Source organism: Synchiropus splendidus, chromosome 12, assembly GCF_027744825.2.
Source record: "Synchiropus splendidus isolate RoL2022-P1 chromosome 12, RoL_Sspl_1.0, whole genome shotgun sequence".
Taxonomy (NCBI): domain Eukaryota; kingdom Metazoa; phylum Chordata; class Actinopteri; order Syngnathiformes; family Callionymidae; genus Synchiropus; species Synchiropus splendidus.
The window spans coordinates 9,353,302-9,379,721 of record NC_071345.1 but is presented as its reverse complement, the minus strand read 5'-3'; the positions used below and the strand labels follow the sequence as shown (position 1 = coordinate 9,379,721).

The 26,420-nt window shown below is 43.1% G+C and overlaps 1 protein-coding gene across 2 annotated transcripts in view; it reads left to right on the top strand.

Moving 5' to 3' along the window:
• Window positions 1-376: 376 nt before the first annotated feature.
• The window catches only part of LOC128768667 (glutamate receptor ionotropic, kainate 2-like), a 103,138-nt gene continuing 77,094 nt past the window's right edge, over window positions 377-26,420 (top strand). For both annotated transcript variants that reach the window (XM_053881686.1, XM_053881687.1), the window contains exon 1: window positions 377-852. In XM_053881686.1, coding sequence (XP_053737661.1) covers window positions 729-852 — 124 coding nt within the window. In that variant the 5' untranslated portion in view covers window positions 377-728. The remainder of the gene's footprint in view (window positions 853-26,420) is intronic.

Genomic DNA, 26,420 nt, shown 5'->3' with positions numbered 1-26,420 from the left:
GGCGCCCCGGGCCTTCAGTTTGACACACGCTCTACACATGCTCCGTGGAAACGGAAAGATGCTCAGTCGCTGAGTTGGCTTTAATATAGAAGTGATAGAAAAAATAAAATAAAATGGAGCCGATAAGCAGTGATATCTTTATTTGAATGTTATTCAGCGCCCACTCACTGAAAGTTTCCTATCATTATCACCTCCTCGCTCCCTCCCTCGCCTCCTCCCTCCCTCCCTCCCTCCCTCCCTCTCTCTCACTAACCTTGGCTCGACGTCACAGTCTGTGCAGCAGTGCAGTATAATGGGAGCGCACACAACCCAGAGCGCCTCATAGGGGGCTGCAGATCGCTGCTCAATCCTCCGCTCGCTGCTCGTGATCCCCTCACAGACCCCCCCTTCCTCACCATTCCTCACCTACAGCCCCCCGCGCGGGCTCTCCCCCCCTCCCCACCGGACCCTTCGACATGGATGTCCCGTCGTGCCTGGACCCGGAGGATTGTTGCATCTTGGCGCAGTGAGAGCGGAGCGGGAGTCATGCCGGGACTGCTAATGGATTTGGGGGAATCGCGAGTGACCATGCCGTGATCCTGCTGCATCCAGGGCCGCCGTCACCCTACGAGCGATCAACGGAAGGAATCGAACCCGCGCGCCGGAGAGGGGATTTAAAATACAAAAGAAAACAACAACAACAACAACAAAAGAAGAAGAAGAAGCAGCAGCATTTCCCCCACAACAACATGAAGATTTCCTCTCGTCCTCTGGTGATAAGCAGTCTCGTTTTCAGGTCCAACCTCAGACTGGTTCCGCTTCTGCTGCTCTTCCTCGGTTACTCTCTCGGGATGCCACACGTTCTCAGATTCGGTAAGAGCCTCCTCATATCTGTTGCGCTCGCTACTTCCACCACCTCCCGCCGGCCACGTTCTTACCGTAATGCTTGTATGAACTTGGATGCACAACACTTCGCCGCTCCGGCTTCATTCGTCGGTGCCGGGATCGCGTACATCCTCCTGCCGAGATTCTCGCTCTTTTAAAGTGCTGACACCCCCGTTACGTCCCCCTGCAGTAAAGGTGGACATGTAAACATCAGATGTGACTCAAGCGCGAATCAATGCCTTGACTTTTGACCCCATTCACGCGATTTATTATTCTTTCGCTTGACATGGGACTTGTAGAGGCTGAGTCATGTTGAACCCCTCACCTCTGCAAGCCCCCGAAAAGTGTCCAAAACTACTGCCATTTCTCTTTCTCTTACTATATATATAGCTCGAGTAAGATATATATATATATATATATATATATATATATATATATATATATATATATATATATATATATATATATATATATATATATATATATATATATATAGCTGAAGCAAAATGCAAAACAAATATTATTTGAAAAAAAAATCTAAATTTTACATTATATATACAAATGATCAAATGAAACATGAGCGAGATTCATTGCGGTGGGTCTCTGAGTGCCGTAAGATGGAGTGCAGTTTAAGATCGTTCGCCGCCATCTAACAAAAACACATTTCTCACTAATGGTTAGTTGCTCACTTAACACTAATATGACTGCTATTTTTCATTACCGTGGTGATGACAAATGTGTGTTTGTTTGTTTGTTTTTTTTCATTTTCAATGCATTGTTTACCTGTTCAATAGCAGCTTTTTAAATCCAAAATTATTTGGATTTAAAAAGCTGCTCATGAATATACACTGACAAATATTCCATGTATTTTTCAAAGTCATTGTGAGTTTACAACGCTAATTTTGGTGTTGAGTTTTCTCTGATCTCCATACACTCTCCTCCTTGTGTATTGAGAGCTCAGTCATCTTGGACTCAGAGTAGAGCTGCTGTTTCTTTACAGCCAGTTGAAGTAGGCTGGGAAGCTAATGAAGATGTCATTCATATTAAAACCTGCTTGTGAAACATCTCAGGATCCTCCAGTGCGAGCTGGCTGAGGAAACTGACGTTGAAACTGTTGCTTCTGACAGTAAGAAAATGAATGATTTTTCCTGTATAAAATCAGGTTTCTCGAATCAAAGCTATGTCATCCACAAACGTCCATGTGGTTGACTAGTTTGCCGCTGTTTATCATTGTTATTTGCGCATCATTTGAGGATGACACTCCCCCAGCCCCCCCACAACATCCGGTCTCATCAAGTGTTGGCAACAGATCCATATGATCCCCAATTCCCTCGGTGGCCCTATTTAAGAGTCCAGCCATGTCTGCAGAAGCCGCCGCTATGGCAACGGGATGAGCTTGTCTTCCTGCTGCTCCTGCATCCCGGCCAGCGATCGGCCGTCTGACACCGCCTGGTGTTTCTTCCCACGTTCCTCACGAGGCCGTGGAAAACCCCCCAGGCAATAATATTTAACGGCAAAGTTGGCAAAACAAGCAAGCGGCGAAGATGAAGGTCTATTATTGATGAAGTGTGCGGAGGTGAATACGGTTGCTGTCAATCATCCGATCATTCGCTTCTCCCGGCGCCTGCTGGGGTCATTTTCTTAAGCGCGGTAAACATGTTGGACTTTAATTGAGTTGCTTGTGTTGGTTTTTCATGGCTGAACTGAGAGAATGAGTTTCAGCACCGCGGACAGCGACGCGGTCTCTGCGGCTGCTGATGGAGAACTGAATGAGTTTCCTTTCATCGGCTGAAGAACAGAAAGCATATTTACTCTCTCACACACACACACACACACTGATGTTGTGAGAAACACTTGTGGTTTGCTGCGGAATAATTCAAGGTTTCAACAAAAAAGAGCCAAAAACGGCACTGTTTTCTGCTATGTGAATGTTCAGTGTATTTGCTGATTTTTTTATTTTGTTTTTACACGATATCTCTACACTGGACATCATACAGTTCCTGCTACACGTCTGGAAAAAAATATTCACTCTACCACCTCATCATGCTGTACTTCCTAAATACAGTGGTGTATTGTAATTTCCAAATAGCTTCTTCACGTAAATGCAGTCTAAACATGCTGTAGTCACTTGAAAATAAATTCTACAAGCCCCTCAATACATTTAAAAATGTTGTTGCTGGCCACGACACTTTCTTGTGCTGTAGATTTGTAGTATAGTGTAGTACATTATACGGATGCTGCTGTCAGGCACCTGCAGAGACATTTTGAGGGCCAGAAAAATGGGCACCCAATTAAAAAAAATATTATTAGAATGGAATCAATGTCATAAATAATCCACTTCATTGTGTCTATTGACGTCTGTTAAACATCACTTATCTGACACTTTATTGCAAATGTATGTGTGATGTGACAGTGACACAGTTGTCGCAGAACATCCCTGAGGTGCCCAAGGTTCCAGGCTCAGCTCCGGCCTCAGTCACTTAAATTTGATTTAAATCTCAATCTAAAAAGACTGAGAGCAAGACAGAGAGAAAGTAACTTTATTTCCTTTAAGATTGAATAAAAAAATGGACTCCAGAAAGGGCACTTTTCTCACGTAGGGCTGGTGCTCCATCACCACTAGGGGTCTATCTGTGCATGTGCCTAGCTACAATGCTAGACACTGTGACACCAAGCAACACACCACACAGCAGTTCAAATATCGACATCTATACATTTACTGTATGCCAGTAACAACTATCTTGTTCAACAGCATCTCATCAAACTTGGAGCGAAGCAAAAGCTAGCACTGTTTCTCGCTCGGTAGCACAGTCGCACTCATGGCTACATTAACAATAACTGTGGCTTAAGATTTAATGGGGTTAATTGAGCGTGAGATGATTGTGAATGAGACTCCATTTACCATCAGAAGGAGAATATAAAGTCGGACGTTGTTTAAAGTTTGAGTGCAACGTTTGTTTGCTTTGTTTGCTTGCCAAGTTTGCAGGAGTAGCGGGGGTGGAAGTGATGAGCTGCTGAGCTGCTTATTTACATTCGCTGTATTTTCATTTATAACCTCGTCATGCTGCATCTTAGATCTGACAAGTGGTCACCGAGTTTGTTTAACAATCTTTTGAGTCTATATCTGTGCAACAAAATAAACAGTGAATTATCTGTCGACGATGCTAGGAGTTTGAACTGGATGGCTTCTACCAGTCACTCAAAAAGTTTATGGAAGTCAACTGCTTCATACTGACACCTAAAAACAGCACTGCAGTTATGCACAAGTGCTTTGGCTCTTTTTAAGTTGTGAAGCTTTTTACAGCAGTGTAACATGGCAGAAATATAAAACCAAAACAAAACAATATTACAAGGCTATACACCTTATTTGATGCACCAATTTCAAACCATGCTAATGGATCCCAAAACAAAATGTGATACCTGCTAAAATCTCATCCATAGTTTAAACACAAAGTGCTGAGAATGAAAACTAAGTCGGGCCAAAACCGCTCTCTTGAGGAACACCAGGAGAAAGTGTTGCCAGCTTACAAAAACGTGTGCAAACGTGTTTCCTAGATGTCTGAGGATATGAATAAAAAGGCATCGAGTTCCATGGAAATGAGCCTCCGAACATTCTAATGTGTTTCGCTGCTTGTGAATGAATCCAGAAATGGCTGTGTTCTCATGCAAAATCACAACACCATCTTTAGGGAAAAGGCTTGATTCCAGCCTCTTTCCATTCTTCCGGAAAGATTCACAGCGTGACGCTTCATTACCTGCGTGCACATCAGGTACGAGGACGATCTGGTGTCTGAATTAGCTCATCGTCTAAACTCAGCGTCCCCAGCTCGGCGGGTAAACAGCTCAATAGTTTGGACGGACGATAACGGATGGTCCCGGAGAGGTTTCACACATTTTCAAGAGACACTCAGTGTTTGCTGCCGCTTCCTTGGAGAGATGGTGTCTCCTGCAGCAAAATCGTTACTGTGATCTGTTCCGAGGCGAAATTTGCTTTTTGCTTTTTATGTTTGTTATCACTGCTGCTTGTGTTTTCTGGAAGATGTGAGCAACGTGGGGGTCACACTTGCGTCTCGAAGGTGTCTCTCTGGCCCTGGAGAGGAAGAGGAAACCTCTGTTAGTGTTCAAACAATATTTTGTGTTTAGGTGTTTTTGTTCTACTCTGAGTGTTTGTTAGTGGTCATTTGAATTCACATAAGCAGTGCACACGCACACACACACACACAAGTTTGTGTGTCTCTCATTGACATGATGCTTTCCCCAGCCTCTCATCCTTAACTTAACCATCTAAACACATGGCTAACCTTAACCAGGACTCTGAACCAAACTGAAACCCAAATGTAATGGCCCAGTTATCTTGATGTCTTCATCCTCAAATTGAGGCTTGGGTTGGCATGAGGTCCTCACAAGGATAGTAATTTGTCATGAATTGGTCCCCATAAGTGAGGATCAACTAGACACATACACACACTTGTTTTTCTATCCTTGTGAGGACTCCAGGTAGACCAGCCAGAATGTCCACACTAAGCCAAATGCCTTCATAAGATCAGTGAATTGTCAAAGATTGGCCCACACAAGAATATGAATACATGAACACACACACACAAAACACCGAAACACACAGGTCTTTTCCCATAATGAAGGTAGAAAACAAGGCTAGATAATTAAATTCATTAATTTAGGGTGCTGAAAACTATAAATTGGAGATTCTGAATAATTCATTTTTATGGAAGTAAAACAACTTTCTAAAAAAAAAATCTGGTGTTTGTTTTTCAAAGTATTGAAATGTGAAAAAAATCATTATTTAATCCAAGAAAAGAAATCATTATTTAATTTTGTTTTTCACAAAAATCTTTAAAATAATCTTTTCAATTAGTATGAAAAATAAATAAAATACTTTATAATAAAATGTGCTACTTTTTTTTTTTTCACAATTTCTGTTCTTGTATTGGTGCATTCTTTCACGCTCCTTGTCTTTTGAGAGACCTTCATTTGAACTTGCATGTAACAATAGTCCAGGTGACTCAACAAATTTAAGAAATGCAGGACGTGCTGCTCAGACCTTCACAACCCACCTCCGCACCAGCTCCCCTGAGCCGCTGTGCGGCTGTTCGCAGTTGAAGGACATGTGCGTAGATGCCGTGTGTGAGTCTGCTGTGTGATCGGACACTCAAACGTCCTTCACTCCTCCGGCTCTGATTAAAATTCGATGACACGTCAACCACCAACATCTGCACCCTCCAAAGTAAAACCTTGTCAGAACTCGGTCCTGCAGCCTCAGCAGTTATGGCTGCTCTCGCAGGATGTCGGGTCATAGAGGGGGTCACCTCCCCCTGGCTCCCCGACTGGAATGACAGGCGGTTCTCTGGACCCCTTCTCGCACCCGAACACTGAGCGGGGAACCTCTGGTGACTGTGTCAGTGTTCTGGACGTGTCACACGACATGAGGACGAGTGGTCGGGTCGACAGGAAGTATTTAATTCGCTGAAGTGATTTCCTCCTGAGTCATGTGGGCCATTATTATTTATTTATAGGGCAGCTCCGAGGTCAGATACATCGGGAGCAGATTTGGACTTGACGCTGTCAGTGGGTCACTTTGAATTTATTTAACATTTCACTGATAATAAGAGGGTGTAGGTGGACCTCGCCTGAGGGCTCGCACCATCTCATCAGGATTCAAACCCACAAAAGGTTCCACCAAGGTCGCCTGTGTCTGCGCCCTCGTCTGCCCCACTTTCTGTCAAAGTTTTTCTGTTTCCTGAGAAAACATCAGTTCTGCCTGGAACTATTTTGTAATGAAGAAATAGTTGGTTGAATCTTGTCGTTCTTTAAATATTCTTTCTCATTGCATTCAGTTTTATCAATTCTTTCTTTATCAATTCGATAATATATTAATATGGTTGTTTCTACTTTTTTAAGAAAATGAAAAAATAAATAAATAAAAATAAATAAATAAATATATATATATATTAGTGGTGGGACATTAACAAGTTAATCACGATTAATTCATTAATCACATTTAATCCTTTTAATTTAATTTAATTTAATTTAATAGTTTGCTCTCCAGACAACAGGGAACCTTTGTAAGTGCAGGAGTTCCTGCTCCACTGATCACACTGATGCACTAGACACGTGGCAGCTAGGATGATAACAACAACAACAAACATGGAGGAATGCCTGAACAAAAGCAAACAAACGCTTCTGTTTGCTTTTGTTCAGGGATGTTTTTCACTACACAATGGCCAGGGTTTCCACTACCCTGAATGTACTTGAAATTCATATAAAATTGAAACTCTTACACAAATATTTTCAAGAAATGAAAAGAGCTTTAGTTTAAATAAGGTGATATAAACACTTGAAAATAGGCACTATCGTGATTTATTGTGCCATTGTCAAACTGATGGAAAATAAACAATATATTGTTGTTAAAATGTATGTATGGGTCCATCATTTGTTCAGTAACATACCAAATTCATTCAAAATGAAAAATGTGGCTTCTTGACGCAAATATTTGTATGCGATTAAACTATGATTTATTGAGATTAATTAATCACAAATTCTCTCTCTCTCTCTCTCTCTCTCTCTCTCTATATATATATATATATATATATATATATATACATATACATAAAAGTATATATATCTTATTAAAGTTCTGTTTACTTTTACATTTCATGTTGAACAACAAAAGACAAACAATTGAAACAAAAACATGCAAAAGAGAAAAAGGTGTGTCTGAAATTTTTAATTTAAATTACAGTTTAAAGGATTTACTGTAATTATTTCAATGATAATGTGATTTCCAATTGTGCTATGAAAGCCATGTTCAAATATGTATTTAATTATTTTACTCAAATTGATTTGTTAATTTCTAAAGACATATTACTGTTTTCCATCTCATGGCTGAAAAATACATGTATTTCATAGTTATTGGGTATGAATGTGAAAATGTTAGCTTTATATTTCAATCTTTCTACATTTTTTGTGAATTTTGATCAAATTATAACAATAAAAAAATCCTCCACTAATATAATCTTCTCAGTATTGAACATTGTCTAGCTCCGGCAGCAGAACAAAAACGTCATCGTCATCCTAGCATTAGCCTTTAGCAGCAGTGGCTAGCCCAGCTAATGTCAAGCTGCAGGTCTGCTAAGATGAAGGCTTGTCGTCCAGCCATTTGTTCGCACACAACCATTTCCTGCCACTGGCTCGCACAGAGCTCAGTACCTGTGAGTCACCGCCGCAGATGTGGCACCAATGATGGAGTTTCACTTCCTGACCTGCTCCGGTGTCACAACATCCCTCCGGAGGACGTTTAACAGGAGAATCCGCCTGGAAATTGAAATAACATTTTAATTGCGATGGCTGCAGTTGGAGTGCGATACGCGAGCGATAGCGTCATCGCCGGGCTCACCAGCGTGTCCCTGGGCTCCCGATGGCTGCTGTTGACTCAGAGATGCTCATTTTGGATATCTGCCGCCTGCTCCTGGTCTCCCAGCGGGGCAGAGTTTGGGAATATTCATGACAAAAAGCTTGTTTTTATCATCCGCGAGAGGGAAATTCATTGGCAGTTTTGGCAGAACTCACACGCGCTCCCCTCTGGTGAAGTTTATCAGACGTCCTCACAAACACTCTTTATTTTCAGCAGCTGGAATTAGCAGGTTTTCAAGGACGAGCAGCGTTTTCAAGGGGAGAAGTTTGAGTTAATTGACTTTGTGTGCTTCTCTGCTCCCCGCCAGCAGCAATCATCATCATGCGGGACTTTGGTTGGGATTGCAGGAATTAGGGATAACACCCGGCGCCCCGGCTGGCTGCCAGTCCGTTCCCCGGCAAACATAAATAGACACAAAGCTCCTTAAAATATTCCGGTGTCACTCGGCGGTGGCTTATAGAAATGTGAAACTATCTCCACGCTCCGCCGGGTTAAAAATATCTGCGGGTTTCAAGAACAAAGAGGAGATCTGTCGCACATTAGCATTCAGCTCCTGGTGTGGAGGTGAGACAGGCAGCTGCGGGGAGACGGGCTCTTCAAGTCCGGACTCTTCCGAAGGTCCAGTCCTCGTGTGCGCCTCGGAGAAGATTTATTGGACTGTGCACGTGCTGATAAGAAACAAATGGGTGTGTGTGTGTGTGTGTACCTGTGTGCGCATGACATTGAACATTGGTATGATTGTGTGGTTAACTGGGGTGTGTGTGTTTGTGCGGGTCGATAAATCATGTGTGAGCCGGAGAATCTTTTATCAGTGCGTCCGCATTTACATATGAGTCGCTGTCCCTGTGTGTAGATGTGAGTTTGATGTGTAGACGTGTGCGGGCAGTTGGGTCTGTGTCCCCTGGGATTTGCTTTTGAAGTGTGTGTGCCTTGTATTGCTATATTTGTGGGGACCAATTCTTGGGAACACACCTCCTTGTGGGGACCTTATGCCGGGTCATTATAGGTTGGTTTAGAGTCCTGGTTAAGGTCAGCCATTTGTTTTAGATGGTTGAGGGTGAGAGGTCCCCACAAGGGAAGGATAGATTTGTGTGTCTTTGTTTCGTCCGTGTGTGAGCGTGTGCTGTATGTTTGTTGCCATCATTTGTTTAGGCTTTTCTCGAGTCCATTTCCATGGATGTTTGTGCCTCGTAGCGACTCCACATGTGCCTGTGTGTGTGTGTGTGCGTGTGTTCATGAACTCCCTTTGTTGATGTTCCTCTCCATTGTGTTTGAGAAGTGATTTATGACTCCGATAGATTTATTGATCGGAGAACTTGAGAAAAGCGCAGTGTTCCTTTAGTTGCCGAGTCATCTGTTTTTGTGGAGGAACTTGTGTCTCCATGGTCATGGCTCCCACCGCTGCAGGTCCCGAGGTCGCTGTGTTCTGTCAGAGTGTCTCCTGTCCGACTTCACCGACGGAGAGAACACAAGTCTGAATTAGTCTGAGGAGGACGAGACGCTGATGTGAGAGGAGAGAGGTGTGAAGAGTCTCACTGGTGCGGTCGACCGTCACGTGCACCCTCCGCTCACCAGAGCCACGTGACCTCACTTCCTCGTCATATTCTCCCATGAAGAAACTAATGAATTAAATATGCAATCAGATCTCTGATCAGCCTGATTTGCGCTGATGAATATATATATATAAATTATATATAAACTCAGCATTCATTTCATTTAGCATATTTTTTTATTATCAATTTATTTTAAAGTATTTAACAAGCAAAATGGAGACAAAACTTTTTTTTTACACATGGATTAATAAAATTATGTCATTTGAAATATGCTTTCCCCCACTTATTATATTTATAATAAAAAGTAGAATATCCAGTAAATAATTAATTAAATTATTATGTATAATAATAATAATGATATATATATTTAGATAATTATAGCTTTTGTTTTTTACATTCCTTCCTGTCTTTGGTTGTAGGTATCAAAATATTTTGTATATATATATATATATATATATATATATATATATATATATATATATATTATACATAATAATTTATTTAAATGATATCATAAAATGATTTTAAATATCTATATATTTTTGGCTTTAATTAAACTTGTTGTTTTGTTTTTCCCATAAAACAAGATAAAAAAAAATGTTTAACAGTCACATGATCCATGTTTTTTCTCACAAATATTCCAACTAATATTTCTCTTATAAACATTGAATTTATATTTCATTTGGCTGGGATTAACGTTCCACTTATGTCCTGCCTCCTCGCTGCCAACCCCATGTGACTGTGACAATGTGATATGTATGGATTTACACCGTGATCATAAACCAGTTTAGAAGCTTCACAGAAATATAATTTTGGGTTTATCGGAGCCGCTGGGATGCTAAAAGTATTTCGGTGGCCTCTGATGCGATTATCTACATCCACAACATATTTGTTCTCCACTTGACGGCGGGATGGCTGCCACCGCCGAGGGATATTGAGAAATATTGCTCCTAAAGATTCTATATCTGTAAGGTGTGTTGGCCACACGGTGCGGTGTCGCTGCCAAGTTTCCATCTGTGTAAACAAACATGTGAGGGAGACGTGAGTAATGAGGAGCAGGTGATGCGATTAATGGTGTCTTGATGAAAGTGTTTTCACCTCGGAGACTGCTTCCTGAAATAGCTGCCATCTAAGACTGCGCCTTTGTTTGTTTCCACACAGTTGGTCTCCAAAGCCACAGAAATGTCTCCGGATAATTTTATCTTTTTGTGAAGATCCTCGACGATTTGCTCCAAAATAAATGGCAAATACGAATCGCCGCGTGCATCACCCTGGCTTGGGAATGTTTCACCCTGATCAACTTTCTTTCGGAGCCTCACTCTGATATTTCTAAACTTAAAGTACAGTGTTTGTGCCAGAAGACTGATGTCTCACTCTGTTGCCATTTTTCACGGTGAGGTGGAAACAAAGATGTCTCACTCTGATTTAATTTGCCATTTTCTTAAACTACGTTCAAACTTTGATTCATATCTTTGTTGGACAAGACAAATGTCTCCCTCCGACGCCATTTATCAGTGTGAAGTGAAAAAAGATGTCTCATGCTGATAGGATTAATCAGCAGCTAGCACACGTGTTAGCGTCATGATTATTCTGAAAGATCACTGCATAAAGGTTATAATCTGCCTCTAGTCTGCGGTTACATTTTTGTGACTCCAATTTCCTCTCAAAGATCCCGACCTGAAATTGTCCCCAAAACGCCTGCGTGGTGGTGTTTCTGTGCGGCCTGTGAGACGCTAGCATCCCTTTGAAGAAAACTGTTTTCCCAATTGTCAATCATCGGCCGCTTAATCCAGGTTAGCCAGGGTCACGGGCCGCTTGTACCAAACCCAGCGTCGGGAGGAAGCCAAGATTGATTCAATCTGCAAATGAAGCGGAATGCTGGGTTCAGGGTGCTGGAACTGTGATCATGACCGATGGTGAGGAGCCGGCTGCGTATTTCCACGCCGCATGTTTGAATTCCAGAGAAGCAGTGGTATGGAACTTCAAAGCGTCGGAGCAAATGTTCATATTTGAAGCGGCGCACGGCGTAAACGAAAGCTTTGACGTCCAAAGTAGCCTCTTTCAGCAGTCAATCGATTAGAGAGCGCCCTCCGGCTGTGTTGCTGGTGATGCTGGGCTGCGCTCAGGTTCGACTTCGGTGATTCACCTTCATCTAAATAAAGCAGCCAGAGGAGGGGGTCGGCTCTCATCGACGCCGGAGCCAGGTCGGCTCTGTGAATGTTTCTCTGTGTGAACCCGGAACTCTGGGGGATCGGGCTCAGTGGGAGGACGTGTTGCGACAGGCTTTCTTAAAATTGTGTTCTTTGAATGGCCGCGTCTCCGTGTCCACTGGGGTTATGCAAAAATATCTCCTGCAACGTTGGATTTCAATTTTCTCTCCGTCCTTTCTGAGAGAATCAAGCGTCTCAGAGGTTTTTTTTCTTTCCCAGATGAATCTGTCAGTGACATTAGCATCATGCTCAACAGTCTCTTCTCATTCTCAGCTACATTTATCACTTTGTAACAGCAGAAAGCAGGCGCTCACTCAGAAATGCTCGTGCCGTGAATTAGCGCGGGTCACGCTGTCACAGAACGATCAACGTTACGGAAAGTTTGCTTTTCCTTGATGTTTTTGAGCGATTTAGCAGAAGCACTTTTCTTCTTTCGCATGGAAGACAAGGTCAAACAAAATAGAAGGTTGATGAAAACAGATTAGTTGATGCCTCTTTCAGAAGCATCACACAAGAAAACCCAAAATATCACTCTGGTCTCAATGCTAGATATAGATAGGTTCTGCTCTGCATGTACTCCACCCTTGAATGGTTTTCGCTCATGGTCTATCGCCACGGCACCTGTCAAGAACCGTCATCCACTCTTCCGGCCGGGGGGGGGGTCACTTTTTACCAAGATTTGTATTGTCCCCACGACTGACACATCCCGTAAGCCAGTATAACACTGGTTAGTTTCAGTAGTATAGAAATTTCCGACGCTTCTGAGTGCAGCATCCATGCAAATCTAGGATACGTTACCTGTGAGAGTGAAAGAAATGAACATAAGAATGTGTTCATTTCAATTTCATCTATCTTGATCTATGGTGGCCTTAAGTGGGCAAAAAGTCTCACTAAAGAGGCATTCTTAAGACAGTTTAATATTTATAGAAGTAAAAAAAGATTATTTCACTTAAAACATGTAATAAAACTGTTTCACAGATGCTTCAAAAGTCAGCCCCCACTTCTCAAAATAAACTGGCGCTCCTTCTCCCACCGCTCCGTGGAGAGGTACCTGGGTTTATGAGTACAGATATGCATCGCCCAAATCAAATTTTTACTGTAGAAATAATAAAAGTTGTCAATAGGGGACGCACTAGCTTGAAGAGGGGCAGGGGCCAATGTGGAGAGTCGAAGAAAAAGTGGTGTTGGTGGTGACTGACGTGGAGGATTGGAGTGGAGAGCAGAGTCGGAAATGAAGTGGACTGTTCATATGATTGAATATGAACTGACACTGCGTGTTTTGCTGCTGTTTTGAATACTAGTGAAGCTACTTGAGAACCACTGTACGCTGAAAACTCATTTCGAACTCTGGACTCATCTTAGCACTGTGCTTTTTCTTGGAGCTCCTCACCATTGAGCGCTGACAACCAAGTCATTTTGAATGTGGTCTAGTAGTCCCAGAAGGATGTTTCTGGGGTGGCTGGCCTCTCTGCGAGGACCGGGCCCAGATGAAAAAGATGGATTCATAAACGTCACCTCAATCGATCAGATCCGTCCATAAGCCGATGGACTCTCCCGACACAAAATGACTCGATTTATTCATTCGGAAAAAAGCGCCAGATTCCGCCGCGCACGCAGCTTCCCGTACGTGACTGATTGATCTGCGATCTTTTCTGTGGAGGACGTAATGATGCCCATCATCTCGCTTTCTAAAACTCGACGTGACATCACACAGCGGGTGGCTAATTAATGCGAGGGGAACAGGACGGGCCGCAGATGAGAGCAGAGATTTGGACCAAGCCCTTCATTTTCCATTTTCTTCTATCTGGAATAGATCTGTTTCTGTTTGTCTGGAGAATTATTCATTTCTTTATCAGGCCGCCGCGGGCTCTTTTCATTTCCAATCTCTTGTTTGTCGAACAAACGAGAGAGAACTGAAACACCTTGGCGGAAAATTATTGACCCGGACTGGAAGCCGGGTTTATCAGGCGGCTGGTTTGCTGCGGTGGCTGATGGGAAGCTGATGAACCCGCGCGGCGGGCTGACATTTTCCTGCGAGCGGGGGCAGGATGTAGGTGTCCGTTCAGGTCTAATGGACCATCCACTCCTTTAATTGAGTGTCTTTTCTGACCTCTTTTCTTCTTCTCATTTCCACGCCTGTCCGCCGGCATCCATCTGCATATTTTCGTCAGCTTCTCCTGACTTTGCAGCTCATCCGTTTGTTTGCTAAACACATCTGACAGGCTGCGAGGAGATGGCGTGACAGCCGGTCGCACTTTCAGCATGAATCAATACTCATAATCCATACAGCCGCTGTCCTTTCACTGCTTTCTTCACTCTTCCTCTACAGTTTCTCCGCCGTCCTTCGCCGTCCTTGCAGCCGCTCTGGCTTTTGTGCCCCTTTGTCTGTCATCCATCCCCTGATCCTTCACTTTGTGCTCAGACCTTCCTCTGTGTCCTTTCACATAAAGGCTTGTTTGACGTGTGTGTGAGCTCGAATTCTCTTTGTTGCCACGAATTTCAAAGCAAAGTTCATCTTTTCAGTCTGTTTCTGTTACATTTCGTCGGCTGACAATAGAGCGGCGTCTTTTATCTGCGAGTCGTCTTCTCTGTGACTTCATTGTCCGGCTGAACTACAGTCTTTTCAGGTTGGTGAGAATTCCGTCAACCTTCTTCTTGTGGTCCCTTCGGGACAAGGGCGGGAAATGAAATATCGATGTGCTTTTGTGAACTACTTACAGCGAAATCTTGTCCAAGTATGTCGCGCCGGAACAGCCCTGCTTGCAAATCGGGACTGTAGCTGCCGTATCCAACGCGCAAAGCCACTGTCCCGTCCGAGGAGGCTTGAAATTCGGCTCTCTGGTTTGTTGGGTTTGTTTTCACGCTGATGTTAGCCTAGTTTGGCGGGAGAATATGTTGGCTTTGAAGTGAGCGATGTGGTGAGCTGAGAGTGAAGGCTCAGTCTGCAATACTAGTGTCCAGACCCTAATATGCCCGACACTTTAAGAACGCAAGTCCATGCCCAGCAAGTACCAATTGAAATTGGCATGATATTAATTAGAAATTCCAAGTTTTGTAACCAAAATTTCATTATTAAATTTGGAAAATCACTCAAAGAACGTGACCCCCTGCCAAGTTGATACACACCACCCCCAACTCAACCCCTTTAAACAAGTCAGATTCCAGTCTCTTGGCCATGTCAAGGTGTTTCTTTCATGTCTATACCCTCAATTCCAAATTCCAAAGACCCCCTGTCTTTTCCTATTCCAGATCATAGTATCCAGAATTATTCCATTTTTCGGATAAGTCTTACATAACCGGTAGAACCTGTGGGACACTTGTCCTGTATTTTTGGCCCAAGTGCCCTTTTTTGTTTTACATGTACAATTGCCGAAAACGGTCCAACGGTTAAAGAAAAAAATCCTGCATCTGCATAGTGATCCTGATTTCTTCCAAAATTGAATCATTTGCTTGCAAATCCGCCCATAACCACATTTTGAACGCAGACAAACATAACACCCCGTAACGGTTCAGGCAAAGGCACTGTTTCTTTAAGTGACATCACATGACATCATACAGGCGTCAAGGTCGCGCTGGCTCTAGTTCCTATTTTGGTTGCTGAAAAGGGTCTTAAATTTAACGTACCATCCCGTAACGTCGACCTACAAAATTATTTTGTCTGTACTAACTTACACTTCACGCAAAGTCTCTCAGACCGAGACCATGCAGTAGATCCTTTAGTATTGGACTTTATTCCGTGGTTGGAATACCATTTCTAACAATCAAACACGCAACAACCAGATGTATTTCGCATGGAAAACCTTAGTGTTCCGATCCAACATTCCCTTATACATCTATGTTGCTGGAGCTATGACCTGCTTCTGTTGCCAAAATGCACGCCCATATTTTTTGATGACGTCAACTGTGCATCTATATTTTTGCAGGTCATATGGATCTAAAAAAGAGCTGAGTTGTTCTGATTTTTTCATTATTTATTTAAATTTTTATTGAATTATTATTATTATTATTATGTTTCACAGAATAGCACTGAAAGGAAACATATTTATTCTAATGCCTTTATCCTGTGTATCTACCAGCATATTGCCTAAAGGGGATTTGAACCGGAAACTTTGACTCCAAAGTCGTTGAGCTAAGCAGCTGCATCATTTCCCAGTTGATGCACAGAAACAATGAGAGACTCAAAGTAGCACCACTGACCTCCAGATCAAGGGGAGCTGAGAAGGCTTCTGGAGAGGGAAGTGTGGGCGGCCTCTGCGATCCGACCTCAGATGGATCGGTAAAGGAAGTCGCTGTTTGGGCTCCAGACTGGAGTGTGTTCCGAGTGGTAGATGTGGAGGGTTCTGATCCGACACACACAAACTGGCTGTGGTTTGTTTCCCAGCATGCAAACAAGTACTCAGAATGGATATCTCAGGTGTTGACTACGACATGACGGGGAAGGATTAGAGAGTTTTGTTTGTCAGCGCCCGCGACCTCGCCGGGCATTCTTCCCAGCGCGGACCTTTAAATTATGATAATAAGACTCCAAGAGACTCAACAAACCGTTCGTCAGGGAAGTCACAGTGTGGAGGATCATTCGGCAGTGGGCTTGTCTGCAAGAGCTGTGGCGGGACGTGGCCAGCAAATCAAACGACTGTGTGCTTTCTTCTGCCCAGAAACGTTTAAAGAAGCACACGGGGGACGAGTCGCAGACACTTTTACGACACGACTTCATTTTCACGTGCTCTCTGTGTTCTTGGTGTTTTAACGGCCGCTGCAGCTTTACGAGGCCGTAAAAACAACAGAGAAAAGTTAGATTAAAGTGTCAAACAGACGTTTTTTTTCCCCCTGAATACTGATATCAAATTTAATCTCTCACTTTTCAATGTCAGGTTTTATCAGCCGTGGTTTTTTTGGTGCTGACCTCGGCAACCGTGAGCGTTAAATACCAGCCTCCTGATTTAATTCCTGACCTCCGACCTCACACGGGAGTCACATCTGCAGCGCGACACCGGTTTCTTTCAGGTGGGAGATGTTGAACATGTTTTAAGGAGAGGTGTGATTGTCGGTGACCTCACGCTGACGCCGGTGCAATTTTAACTAAGTCAGAGGGCAGATTTGCGAAGCCAAGTGTCACTCAAGTAGAAATAATGCTTCTCCTGGAGGGAGATGTGATACGAGCTGAACGCTGAACCTTGAAAACGCTCGCGTGACTGACCCTCGGCTGCATCACGCTAGTTGATGCTGTGTTTCTCCCAAAGGGTTTTAGTTGTTTGGTTTAATTGTCCTTTTAATTTCAACTACAATACATCTATTTTACGTTGTTTTTATGTTACAGTTTGGCATTGTCTTTTTTTCGTTATGTTTTTTTATACTAATATTGTATTTTTTTTTTATAATACTCTTATATTCAAAATTTAAGTGAGATTTTTCTAGCTTTTTAAGTAATGTTTTTAATAATGAAAATTTTGTTTATTAACTATCAATTTATTGTTATTTTTATTACATTTTCTTCATACCAAGGTAACTCCGTTCAAAGCTTTTTTCAAAGCTATTTTATTTTATTGTTTTTATTTTATAAATAAAATAACATATAATATATAATATAACTTATTTTTCAGACTGGGAAGTTGTCTATTTTTAAAGATTTTTTACTATTATTATGAAATGTTCCCCCTATATTTTGTTTACATTTTGTGAGTGTAAATGATTCTTTTTTTGTATATGACTCTTTTTACAGACTGTGAAATCATTATTTATTCATCTGATATCATTCTGTGATGAGAGTTTTGTTTTTGTTTCGCTTTGTTTTTCACGTTTATTTAACTCAACTTTATTATTGTTCACTATTAAAGTTGTCTGAGTAACGTTTTTCTAACCATCTCTGTATTTTTTCTGACCTGTTTGATGTTTTATTCATAACTTAAGTCGAGTTTCAGTTCTTGTGAGCTGGGTGTAAAATTATGACTGTTTCTTTCAGTTAATACATCTCAAACCACAAACTTTACTGATTCAATATGCATAGTGGTACCTGGGTTCTCGACCACAATCCGTTCCAGAGGGCCGTTCGAGAAGCGATTTGCTTGAAATCTGAATCGATTTTTCACATTCCAAGTCATGGAAAAAGAACTAATGCGTTCCAAGCCTTAAAATAGTCTTTTGTAGGAGTGAATGTAGAGTGTCTGCTGCAGGTGCGCTGTTCCTCTATGTGTGTGGCCGCTGCATGTGGGAGGGGTTGCCGAGTGAGTGACGTCTCTCCAGAAGTGAAGAGGTGCCCGGTGCGTGTCCAGCTCTGAATGTGCGCTTCTGTGCAGTTTGGCTGTGACAAAGTCATAAACCAAGTCACGCTCTGTCCCAGACTCGCCTCATCCCTGTCCCAGCTCCAGCCCACAACAGGACATCAAACCCTGGAGTGGAGGTGTGGAGAGCGAGCACCTCCCCTGTGACACTCTACCACGGTCCAGTGTGGAGACAGGAAAGGTTTTACACCTCAATATGAAGAAAAAACAGTCAGTAAAAAGTAATGTAGCTAACGGGACACGTCTGCATACAGAGGCTGCGTTATACACAATAACAAAGCGCGTCGTGGGTCAGCTGATCGGTCCACGCACGTTATGCTTTTTCCGGCTTTTTTGGGGGGCATTCGAGTTCTGGATTTTTGTTCGAAATCCGAAGCAAAAGAATCTAGAAAATTTTGTTCGAATTCCGAGACGTTCGAAAACCGAGGCACCACTGTATTTTTTTTATACTCTCTGCTCGGCATTGTTTATGTGGCGCAATAGTTCGAGGAGTGTTAGCCACCGATAGCTAACAAGAAGTTAGCAAACAAGCAGCAGCGCGTGGATGTTCTGTTCGTTCAGATGAGTCACCGCGTCACGGAAAAACAAGCAGAAAGTCATGGAGACCGTTGGCTGGCTGGCTGCGAACTTGGCTGCCTCTGAATATTCAGCTGATTTGTGTTCCCGGCGTGCCGTTGTTCCTCCTCTCAGGTTCCACAAATGATGCTCAGACGGAGCCACGCAGGCTGGACTCCGTCTGCACTCGGCTAATTAGCATCTTTGGTGGCGCTGGCTCTTGATTAAAACGCAAGCGAGCTGTGAGGTCGCCATCTGTCACCTGCGGAGGCCGCGCGCTCACCTCTCTGGGAACCCGCTGGTTATTGTTTGGAGAAAGGAGCAGGCGAGTAAATACGCTTCTTAGAGGACAAATATTTAGAATGTTGAGCAGAGGAAAAAGTTTCATCCTGGAAATATATTTCCCTCCAGAAGCCGCCTCTCTTCACCTGGTGTTTGATCACGACTGCTTCTCTGTTGTCGCCCCAGGGCAGGATTTTATTTGTCTCCTCTTGTTTCCATGGTGATAACGTGCATTTTAAAGCTCAGGATAGTCGGCAGGTGAGGAAGGACGCAGCTTGTGAATCTGCAATTGTCTGTTTCTCCGGCTTTCATGAGAGAAAATGAGAGAGGTGAGGTTTGTCGTCGGCAGTTTTGTGTTTGTGAATGACCATGAAGTGCTTCACTGGTGACTCTAAACTGTCTGTAGGGGGCGGGGGTGGTGGTGGGCCGTGACGGGCAGGCGACCTGCCCAGTCCTGCCCCCCGCGACCTTAATAAGCAGCACAGATTAATATTTTAAAATGAGATTTCCCCCGGACCATCATGGCGCTCCAGGACTTTAGGGTGTCAAAACAGCTACACAAGGAGTGTGTCATGTTGTGGGGGGCACAGGGTTGCGAATAAATGACATATATTTATCATTTTTAATTGGGGAAAATATGTATCAAATAATATATACATTGAAACAATTTAATTTGGCACATTTAAAAAAAACTTAAATATGCAGCAATATATATATATATATATATATATATATATATATATATATATATATATATATATATATATATATATATATATATATATATATAAAGAGATAGATAGACAAATTAAAAATAATAATGACAATAATACTGTAACTACAAGAAAGCAACAAAAAATCATTAATGTAGTAATGTGAAAAAAAAAAAAAACTGTATGAGACAATAAAAAATAAACAATGAAGAATGAACACTTTTTCATGGTCTTGTTTACAATGGGAAAACATGATACAGCACAATTAACCTTCGTGAATAAAATTAAAATGTAATAACAAATACATTTTGCATTAAACAGTGAACAACAGCAGCAAATAAACACGGTAAAAAAATGTATTTATATATTTTGTAAATGTTAAAAATTAAAGAAATAAGAAAGAAAAGAAAAATTCCACAAGGTTGAGTGGAAAAAAATAGTACAAAAATGGATATGAAAAGGTAAGATTCTTGGCAGAAATTTTCAACTATTAAAGTCCTATAAAGGCATAAATCTGATACTGAACGTAATGTCTCATTCATCATGTCGGCGTTCAGTTGGTCGATCTTCCTGTGCGGAACTCACCTGTGCAAGACAAGCCCGTGCGCTCGGCGTGCGTCTTCCAGACAGTCACGATTTGGGATGTTGAGAGGTGGCGGCAGACAGAAGCCGTTTGGGGTTTTTAATTTGAGGGCCTGTGAAAGTGTACTCACAGTTTGGCACAATTAACACCAAGAGGAGTCTGGGCTTGACAAATTGGCGGCGAAATGTCAGCCGATAGTTTATCAAGTCCTCCACGAGACGCTGCAAATGATCACGTGTGTTTTTGGAGGAGGCAGTTGTTGTGACAGGAGAAAGGGAGGCAGGCGAATGAGCACATCTGCTGCCAGCACTCGCAGCTAATACATGTTCTGAGCGCCCACTTGGAGCCGGGTCAGGGACCAATCCGGTGCCACAAATGTGTAATTGAATAATCCGTGTGCGCACATTCATTAGTCGGGATTGGCTCGATTGATCGTCGAGCGGAATTGAAGCTAATTATGACCCTGGAAGTCGTAGAGGACGGTTGTGTGAACTCACCAGGCGGAGGCTTTAAATCCTCACTTCACTCTGAGTTGTTTCTTACCTGACAGCTCGGTTTAGCCTCAATTGCCTCAGAGGGTGATGTGTGTGTGTGTGTGTGAGCGTGTGTGTGTGTGTGAGCGTGTGTGTGTGTGTGTGTGTGTGTGTGTGTGTGTGTGTGTGTGTGTGAGCGTGTGTGTGAGTGTGTGTGTGTGAGCGTGTGTGTGTGTGTGTGTGTGTGTGTGTGTGTGTGTGTGTGTGTGTGTGTGTGAGCGTGTGTGAGTCAGCTTGAGAATCCAGGAGTGTCAGATGTGGAGTTTAGTGTCAAAAGGCTTAAAGATGGTGTGATTGTGTTGTGCAGGCGTGTTAATCCTTGTCATATAGCGACACGTCTTCTTCCATCAGTCCCTCTGTTTCCCCTGGTTCGGATCGATCTGTCGCTTTCCTCGTCGTCATCGTCTGGAACTGCATTCATTGTTTGTTTCTTCATTAAGACACACGCTTGGAAACTTGTGGACCTGAAGTCCCGACCCCTCTCTAGCATTGGAGGAAAGAATATTTCACCCTATTCTGAGGCGACCTTTGGGCTCCCTTAAAATCAATATTAAAATTAAATCATTTCAAGTTTTTGTTTTGCTGGTCAGATATGAGTCTGGTAGCATTATTTAGGGAGGAATAAAGAAAAGCTTTTTATTCTTTCAAGCAAATAGCATGCAAATGGGATTTGTTGCCTGAAGCCAACACTATTCAGTTGAGGGTTCACAACTATTGTGAGGCGGATAGAAAAGTTTATTTGGCCCGTTTAAACATCATTTATGTATGTGTTTATGTATGATACACTTTTTTATTTTAGGTCTGAACGAAATTTGATTAAATTTAATAACAAAAAAAGATTAACTATAGAAGGGTGCATTATTGCATGCATAAATAATTGTCAAATAACATCATAAAAGAAGCTACTTTTGTTTAATAATGTTAAATTAGAGAGACATTGTTAAAGAAAAATAAATGCTGTACCTATTTACTCTGACCAGGGAACATACCAGGGAACATATGTACAACAAAAAAACAGCAGTCAAGATAAATGTTGAGAAAGTGTTCAGTCAGGTGATTGTTATTTATGATATTTTTAATGCCGTCATCTATATTATCAGGAGGTTAGGTAGTTTATAGGAGATGAGGAAGTCATTTTGGAAAACCACGGTGTCTCCGGGGCGCGAGTGAGTCACCCCGTCCCATCACTTGGGGTTCACATGTTCCATGGCGGCTGTGACCACCATGCCGGTCACTTCCCGGTCACTTCCCGGTCAGCGTGCTCAGGGAGTCCAGGATTGGCCCATGTGCAGAACAGGAAGGTCAGTTTTCCACGAGGGGGTGGGGGGGAGGTGTGTGGGGGGGAGCTCAGATTAATGACGGCGCCTACTGACCCTCTGCAGGCCTTCATGCTTCACATCCCATTCACAGCCAAACATGTCAGGAAGCGTCCCGGCGGGAATCCGAGAGATATTTATGGAGCTTTTCTCCCACTTTTGCCTGGGACGCTCCAAGATGGAGGCCGGCCGGGAACAGACGAGCCTTCCGGCGGGAGGCTGCGTACCTGGGCCACTCGCCCTAATGACAGAGGTGCCCGCCGTTGCCATGGCAGCACCCTGCACCCCACCCCACCCCCCATCCCGTCGCCATCCTGCAGCTGCACTGATGGTCATTAGTCACAGAGACAGGCCGTCCGCGCGCTCGCAAACGCCCTTCCTCCACCAATCAGCTGCTCCCTTTCTAAAACTGCAGATGCCTCTCAGGCATAGCATAAATGCCCGGTTGCCATGGCAACATATCTGACTTCAATCTCCCACAGTGGCCGGCGAACCTCGAGAGGAGATAATGGTGTTTTTACATTCGCACCTTTGTAAATAGACTTTTGGAAGTGCGGTGGCAGCGATGGCCTCTCCTCACGGCGCAAACTTCCGATCCGAGGAGTCACAACACGCACCTCCCACGTGCCTTTTCATCCGCGCTGGCGCTCAGATTGGCGGCCTGCTTCCCTCGTCAGGGTGATTATCCGGCTCGTAACTCACTCAGAGCTTTCATTTGCGCCGTAATTCACACCAGCGCGATGATGGCGGCTCTATAATTCACACACACACTGATTACCTGGGCCGTATTTCACACACCTGCGGACCGCGCCGGCACACACCGGAGAGAAGATAAAAGTGGTGTTTGTCTGTTTTCAGACTCATTTACAGTGGTGTAATGAGAAGTGCCGGCTGAATTGTGAGCAGGACATCAGTGGTGTTGAAAACGTTTCCTGCATCCAGGGAGAGATTCCGCTCATGTCATCCATCATTGTGGAAGCTGTTTACCTCGCCTGGGTTTGTAGCTTCTTAGCTCAGAGAGGAACTCTGGTGACGGAGTGGCAGGATGGACGGGCAAGGGTACAGTCCAAGGCTTAATTTCCCAGATATATGTGGGTCCTGATTCTTTTGTGGCCCGGTAGGCGATTTCCGGAATCTTGAAATGGATTCAAAGCGGAGGAGCGGTGCTGTGTGGGAGAACTTGGCTATTCTGGATGGTCTGGCGGTAGAGGCAGGCTGACCAGCCAGCCAGGTGGGAGTCGCGGCCGTCAAGATGCGAGATTAAGAGGAAGAGCCTGGACCGGAATTTGTGCTGCTTTCTGGGTCAGACGGGGCCAGACCATGTGTCAATAGTGTACTTGAGATCAAGACCAATGAGGGCGGCAAGACTGAGGCCAAACTGAATACAGAACAAACTACTAGTTTGTTCCAATAAAAGCAGTTCTACAGTTCTTATTTGGAAAAAAACAGCCAGAAATTAATGGGGTTTTTTTGGCTGTATGACTGATGACTTATGCTTCTGTGTTCTGGTCTTGGTCTGGACCCAGTGTCGGGCCTTCAAAGTATTGGACAGGGTCTCTGTGTGCAGAGATGTCTCAGATAATCTCAAGTACAACACTTGTTCACAGGTCTAGGATGGAACAGCCATTGACCCGGTGACACAGCAACTTAAGGCCCATTTATCCTGAACAGTCCATATGGATCTGGATCATTCATTGACTCCAATTTCCCCAAAGCTTATATATATGGGCCAAATGGAGAAGGTGCGATGGTGCAAATTCTCCGTTCTCCAGTCATGATATAGCCAACATTCTCGCATACAAATGACACCTACAAAGCCGCCTTTGTTTTTCCTCTTTTGTGCAAGAGGTACATTGTCAATACTTCTTCCACAGCCGGCCATGTTTGTTTTGAAGTTTGTTGTTGTCATAAACTTTTGACTCTGGGCTGCTCCTCCTGGTGGATATGTTGGTGTACAGCAACCCCAACGTAAAGAACGACTGGAAGCATCTAGGGAGCGTAAATGGAGCATTACTCTTATCTAGGTTGAGTTTGAAATGGTACGCATTCATTAGTAGATGTCCATCAAACCATGACATTCGTTGTGGCTCCCTCACTTCAGTCTTGGGAGGTAGCTGTGGAAAGAAAATCCAGGAGTTAATTACTCATCCAAACAAGTTTGCACACCATAAAAAATAGTAGAGGACTTGCATTGACCCTTGTGGGACTCCAGTGGAAAGGGCACGTCAGTCAGAGAAGGAGGGAAGGAGGGGGGGGACATGGCAGTGAAGTGGGAAGATCAATAACACTAGAAATGTACATCTTAAGTAGGTTTCCTGTCTGTCGCTCATCACTGAACTTCTTCTCAGATCATTTAGTCTCAGTTTATAGAAGGGAAAATAAGTAGGTTGGAAAATAGAAGTAGAAAGTGACAGTGAACCTGTACCGGTGACAAATATTGTGTAAAAATAATATAATATTGGGATATTGTGTAAAAATATCCTGAAAATATTGAAGTACAGAAATCAATGGTGTGGAACTCTGTCATTCAAAGGCAACAAAATATTGAACATGTTTTTTTATTAGGATTCATTTTTAAAAATTAGCCATCAGTTCTTGAGTCTCACTGAAATGAACTTGTGTGCCGTATTTGGCCCCCTGGCCTTGAGTTTGACACAGGCGATCTGAAGGCTTGACTCCAGAGTTCAGAGCTTTCGACTCTGAACTACTTCATTTCCGTGCACTTTAACATTTGACGTCCGTTTAATTAAATCCTCTCTCCATCTTGAAAGTATGTCAGATTCCTTCTGACATCGTCTCCGGGTCGAACTGAGGTCCAGAAAAAGAAAAAAAAAACAGTGCTTGACGGGCAGGAGCAAATTTAAAAACTGCTCGAACAGATGGAAGGAGCCTCATCTGCTCCCTCTGGGCAATTTAAAAATAATTATCTATTAGGTCGACCTGACACTGCTCTGATCTTTTCATCATCTTGAATAGTTATTTTCAGTTTTTCTTTTCCTTGTGAGATGATTGATGCTCCATTTTCCTTGAAACAAATGCGATCCAAGAATAGCACTCCTGTGTAGTACAGAAGGACTAAAAGCCCCTCGAGACCCCTGTCATGTTTGGAAGAACGCTGGAGAAGAAAGAAGTGAGACGCCTGCGTGTCACTGCGGGATCAGAATTGATTTGTTTTGGATGAAAATATGTCCAGACAACAGATTAAAACAACCTCCTTTTTTTTGACTCAAAACACCGAAGGACAGGATCTAAAAAACAAATGTGTTCTATTATTAGTTTGCGCTTGAGCTGACGGGGAACGTCAACTTCTCCATATTTAGTTTGGGATTAGAAATGCTGAATTCAAAGTGACAGTAATCTTCAAAATCCCAGATTAAGAATGCAGCAAAACAACAGGATAAAACATGTAATAAGTCATTAGAAGTTGTTTTTATTTATTTACACCAAAAACCACCGATATTGTGAGCTGTTGCTCTGGTTGGTTCACAAGTCCCTGTTTACATTTTAGGTCACAGATTGTCTCAGAGTCCTTGAAGTTTTAGCCACGCCCACAGATGATGTCACACCCATGCTTTTTTGAACATCAGATTTGGCCTGATCTTACGGTTTCATCTGAATGTTGGTGTCTGGACTTTATTTCGTTTCCCTTTTTACGATAAAACAAAAAAAAAGCATGTTTGTGATGTCATCAGTCTGCGCCGCCCAACTGCAAGGACCCCAAGATGATCCGTGACCTTCCCCATAAAGGGGTGTATCTCGGATGGCACACTGCTGCCCCCTTTTGGTCTCCCCGGGAATGTTTTTCAGAAGTTCCGTAACCTTACGATTTTGTTCCGAACTAGTCCCTCTCGTACGTAAACCATGCCACCACTGTACGGTGCGAATGGAAAGTGATATAAGTGAATGATATAGGAATATTTCTCAGCGTTCCCTTCCTTGAACCACCTCAAAAACTACTGATAAAAGAACATACTTTTACTTGGTGGCCTTAATGTTTTGGCTGTTTGGGCTCAATCGGTCAATGTGTCTCTAGTTCCCATGGTTTCGCAAGCATAAAGATAAAGCCTGAAAATCAGAAGACACATCAGACAAAAACAAAATAAA